At 46.2% G+C, this 5,586-nt stretch overlaps 1 protein-coding gene across 1 annotated transcript in view; it reads left to right on the top strand.

Annotated features, from left to right (window-relative positions):
* Positions 1-5,336, top strand: part of LOC130550439 (protein timeless homolog) — an 82,422-nt gene extending 77,086 nt beyond the window's left edge. Inside the window, exons 17-18 of the mRNA XM_057327916.1 lie at positions 3,553-3,635; positions 4,874-5,336. Of these exons, the coding sequence (XP_057183899.1) occupies positions 3,553-3,635; positions 4,874-4,983 (193 nt within the window). The 3' untranslated portion in view covers positions 4,984-5,336. The remainder of the gene's footprint in view (positions 1-3,552; positions 3,636-4,873) is intronic.
* Positions 5,337-5,586: the final 250 nt, after the last annotated feature.

Genomic DNA, 5,586 nt, shown 5'->3' with positions numbered 1-5,586 from the left:
CCGGGGAGAGCTTGCTCTTATCTCAGTTGACCTGTGGCCCCACCGATCTAGGTGCCGGAGCACCAGGTCCCTGTGTGTACATCACAGATCTCGAGAGTGTGCCCAAACTTGAGCCAGTCGTCGAGATAGTTAGTACCCGTACACCTCCTTCCCAACGGGGAAGGAGGGCGGCTTCCACGACCTTCGTAAAGACTCGTGGAGACAGGGACAGACCGAAGGGGAGGACCCTGTACTGATGTGCCCGTCCCTCGAACGCGAACCGTCGCAACGGCCGATGTCAAGGGAGGATCGAGACATGAAAGTACGCGTCCTTCAGGTCGATTGCCATGAACCAGTCCTGATGCCTGACGGACGCCAGGATGCGCTTCTGCGTGACCTTCCTGAAAGGCAGCTAGTGTAGGTGCCTGTTCAGAACACACAGACCCAAGATAGGGCGCAACCCTCCGCCTTAGGGACAATGAAGTACGGGCTGTAAAACCCGCTGAACACCTCGGCAGGTGGGACGGGCTCGATCGCTCCCTTCACCAGAAGGGAGGCGACCTCCGCCCGAAGTACGGGGGCAACCCTGCCTCTGCCTGAGGTAAATGGACGTCCCGGAACTTGGGCGGACGTGTAGCGACTGAATCGCGTTAGCCGAGACGGATCGTCTTCCTCAGCCCGCCTGACAGTCTGGGGGCTCCCAGAACTGTGACAGGGGACTAGAGGTTGATCTGCTTCATCGCCCCCGCAGAGGGTGGTTCAATGGCTAGCAGTACGGATTCCTTGCCAGGGGAGGCCACCCGGGGAGGAGATCGGCTCTGCCATATTTCCTGCCTGGCGACTGCGCAGCTCAACGCACTGTCTGACTGAGAGTGCTGAGGGCTGGTGTTTATACTTGACATTGCGCTTTGCCATGACGCAACGTCGAGTTTGCCGTTCACCATCGTGCAGAGGGTGAGAGCGGCTGAGGTAACCCAGAGAGAGAGGAAACTCTCCTTTTTGAGAGTAAGTGGGGGCCAGCAGATGGAGGGATGGGGCAGAAACCGTCCCTATCCGACCTACCAGCGCTGTGGCTGGGGTCGGGCCCAATGGTAGCCTCGATCCCCCTGAGGTGATCCCATGATAGCCGCTGCCCGTGGCTGCTGATGGGACGATGGTCTCCTCTTCGCTGTCTCCTCCAGGTCACTGGAGGGCATTGAAGAGGACCAGGGCTGCTGGGAAGCTGGCCTGGCAGCAGCCATAGCGTGGAGAGAGGAGGCAGCCTGGTCCGCCGCAATGTAAGTTCTCGACAACAGAGATGCCGAGACACCACATGCTTTGGACGGGAGTCTAGGTCGAGCCCCCCCAGGTGGCCGCCACCTACGGGCACGAGTGCACCGCGGCGGCAACTCCACCTGGGGACACCGACGCATCCTCCAGCTGTCTCAACCTCGAGGGAAGAGAGGGTGACAGAACTTTGTTTGACGTGAAACGTGCCGGAAGGGGCGTTCCAGGTCTTGCAAAGTTCCTCATGCACTTCCGGTAAACACGGCACTGGGGGCGGGCGCGGCTTGGAGCCGCGCTCAAACCCGAGGCGCCATGTAGCCAGCCGCGAACGCCGGGAGAGGCAGTGCGGGCACTGCAACCCAACACTCACGGCGGCCCGGGAAAGCATGGCTGACATTTCGACGTCCGCTTCTTCCTGGGCTCGACCCCCCGAGGGAGGGAGCCCGAGGAATCGTCGGAGTCGGATGGCAGTACGTCACCCCCCGATGCTGCAAGAGACATCTCATCATCACGCATCGTGTCCGAATACGTGATTGAGGAATAAGACGGCGGACCCTTTTTTTTGGGGAACGGTCAGACAAGCGAAACGAGGTGTGAACGGTCCGTGAGCCGTGGCTGGCGGATTATCGCTCACAGTAATCCTCATATCACCCTCGCTGCTTGCCATAGCGGACGGCAGGGCCGTAGTCCTGCCGCCACGGAACGGGGAGCAAACGAGGTGGTGGCTGAGTCCCGTGGGAACACAGCCACCTGTGACGCAACGTCTGAATCGTCACCGCCCGCAGTGCGGGCAGGACGTATCCACAACGTCTGCCCCAGCGTACTGGAAGCAGGCATTGTGTCCGTCCCCCTCCTCGATGAGTGTGTTGCACCCATGAGAACAGCGGGACAAGCCACGCTGGAGAAATTTGCTCTTTTAGAAAAGGAAATTTGCTCGAACACCTCCGGAACTGCCGAGACGCCCAGGGGAGAGTCACTGCAGGAAGGGACCGTCCGCTGTCCACGTCGTAGATTCCAGCAGAAAGAAAGATCATCCAGATCGTAGAGAAGCTCACCAGATGCGTAGGCTCTGAAGAACAAAAGGTGAATGAATGAGCACGCGCAAATTTCATTCGCCAATTTTCATTGGCCTTTTCTAAATACTCAGAAGATGATAGGTTCTCAAGACAAACCCCATTCTGTCGGTTCGACACAACGTCGAGAGACCGACAGAAAGGGAACTTGAAATATGCAAAAACATACTTCAACGAATCTTTCAAACTGTCAGAAACAAGATATTCTGATAATCTCAGATTCATGCATCATGTCTGGAGAAAAACAAGCACTGCTCAACACCTGTACAATACCGTCTTAACAGTAAAGTGTAGTGGAAACAGCATCATGATGTGGGGGTGTTTTTCAGCTTCAGGGACTGTACACAAAATACGGAGATAATGATCATGAAAACCTAGCCCAGAACATTCAGAACCTCGGACAGGGCAGAAGGTTCATTCTCCAACATGACAATGATCCTAAGCACACAACTAAAACAATGCAAGAGTGGCTTATGGACAACTCTGTCTATGTCCTTGAGTGGCCCAGCTAGTGCTTGAACCCAACTGAACATTCTCTGTAAAAACCTGAAAATGTTTGTCTACTGATGATTTCCATCCAACCTGACAGAGTTTGAGAGGATCTGAGGAGAAGAATGACAGAAAATTGCCAAATGCAGATGTGTAAAGCTTTTCACATCATACCCAAAAAGATTTGAGTCTGTAAAGGCGCTTTAACCATTTTCTGAGTTAAGGGTATGAATACTTATGCAATGTACTTATTTTTGTTTTTATTTTTAATAAATTTGCAAAGCTGTCAAAAATCAGTTTTTTGTTTTGTCATTATTGTGCATGGAGTGTAGATTAATGTAAAAAAATAACCATTTAAAGTAGTTTAAGATAAGGCAGCAGCATAACAAAATGTGAATAAAATGAAGGGGGTTGAACACTTTTGCAAGCCACTGTATACTTGGGCGGCCATAAATATACCTGGGTGGACCGCACAAGTAAATGCATTGTATGGGAAACGCTGGACTTGCAGCCAAAATCTGCAAAGGCCTTGCGGACAATTTATCTAACCTCTCCTCTCTTAACTGGTAACAGATAGCCAGGAACAGACTTTAACTCATAGACACAGACCCCACAACAATAAACAAACAAAATCACGCATCAATCTATCCTCGCCCTTACAAACGTTGAACTGGGGCTTTCCCAAGCCAACATAAATAAAGTGTGTTTACAAATTTTACATTTCTAGTTGTGATTTGTGTTCCAGTGACCGTTTAATGGTAATGAGCTCAAAGAAGAGAAGCCGAGTGTTGGACAGTGATGATGATGATGATGATGATGACAAGAAAGGTACAACATATTAAATGCTCATCTGGATATTCCATCAAAAAAGAAATTACAGTATGCAGTAAGGTCCATAAATATTTTGACAGAAGCTCATTTATTGTTATTTTAGCTGTGTATCAAAATGTATTTGAGTTACAGTTTTATAATGGATATTGTCTTAAAGTGCACACTCTCAGCTTTATTTCAAGTGTATTCACATCCAGATTAGCTGAAGGCTTTAGAATTATAGCTCTTTAATATGAAGCTCCCCCCTTTTTCAAGGGACCAAAAGTAATTGGACAGTTAAATCAAAAGCTGTTTTATTCACGGGTATGGGCTTTTCCTTAAATAATTTCTTCATAAATGAAGCCTGTTAAAGGTCTGGAGTTGATTCTATGTGTGAATGTGTTTTTCTTTATCATGGAGAGGATAATGTCATCATCCACCACTTTTATCTCATATGGACGCCCAGGATTTTTTTGATGCTGAGCTCAGCGATGTATTGTTTTTTTCTCAGAATGTATCAAATTGTTGATTTGGCTGCTCTTAATGTTCCTGGCAACTTTCTGATGGATTTGTTGTTTTTGAAATCTAACTATGGTCTGCTTCACTGGGGATCTCCCTGAACCCCATGATGTAGGTTCACAGCAACAGCTTCCAATTGCAAACACCACACGTAGAATCAACTGCAGACCTTTAACATGCTTAATTTATGAAGAAATTATTTAAGGAAAAGACCATACATGTGAATAAAACAGCTTTTTATTCAACTGTCCAATTACTTTAGGTCCCTTGAAAAAGCGGAGCTTCATATTAAAGAGCTATTATTCCTAAAGCCTTGAGGCACAACAAATTCATCAGAAAGATGCCAGGAACATTAAGAGTCGTCAAATCAACATTCTGAGAAGAAAACAACCCACTGGTGAAACCCCTCAGCAAATCTGGATGTGAATACACTCTAAATAAAGCTGAGAGTGTGCACTTTAAGTGTCTTAACTGTCACTTAAATGCATTTTGGTACACTGCTAAAATAACAAAAAACGTGCCTCTGTCCAAATATTTATGAACCTAACTGTATATACATTTACATTTATGCATTTTGCACTTAGCAACTTAGCCCATTTCGGCTATACATTTGATCAGTAAGTGTTCTCTGGGAACTTTCGTGCTACCAACACAATGCTCTAGCCACAGGAACATATACAGTGATTAATATATGTGTATAAATATATGTACAGTATATATTTTTTCTCACATTACAGATGAGGACTCTGTATCCAAGATGAACTCTGAAAGTGACGTGGAGTCGGACAGCAAGACTCATGCTGCCCCAGCCAAGCGCAGATATAGAAGAGTGTTAAGTGATTACTAGATATGTTTAACACACCGATTAAAAAAATATTTTTGTATGGATTCTGTAATGCAAAATTTTAAACAGCTTTATTGACTGTATGTCCTGTATGATGTAGTCAAGATTATCGTTGAGCTAGTTTTCTGGGTTTCATATGGTGGGATGCGCTTTATTTCAGTTAAGTGTTTTGAAAATACCAAAATCATCTTTCTCTTAATTTTACATTTAGGATCAACAAACAAAAGATTTTTTTCACTTTATTTGTTATTATTAAGGGTAATACTCAATCCTACACAAAAACATTTTGTTATTGATTTGAACTTTAAAGTTTTTGTTAATAAAACATTGTGATTGTTTTACTTGTAGTAATAAAGAATGTAATAATAAAATATTGTGAATTTTGTGTCATTTTACTTTAAAAATACATAAAAGTAGTCATCACTGCTTGTCGCTATAATTTTATATTTCATGTCTTCAACATTCACTCTCCAGAGGCAGCGCACTAAGGAGAACACAGGTAACTAGTAACTTCTGTTCCCTGATGGAGGAAACGAGGCGTAATGTACATGTATAGCATGGTAGCCCCAGGTACCTTCAAACACTGGGAAGCACCACACCCTCTCC

Source organism: Triplophysa rosa, unplaced genomic scaffold (assembly GCF_024868665.1).
Source record: "Triplophysa rosa unplaced genomic scaffold, Trosa_1v2 scaffold324_ERROPOS109529, whole genome shotgun sequence".
NCBI lineage: Eukaryota > Metazoa > Chordata > Actinopteri > Cypriniformes > Nemacheilidae > Triplophysa > Triplophysa rosa.
This window is presented reverse-complemented; position numbering and strand designations above follow the sequence as displayed.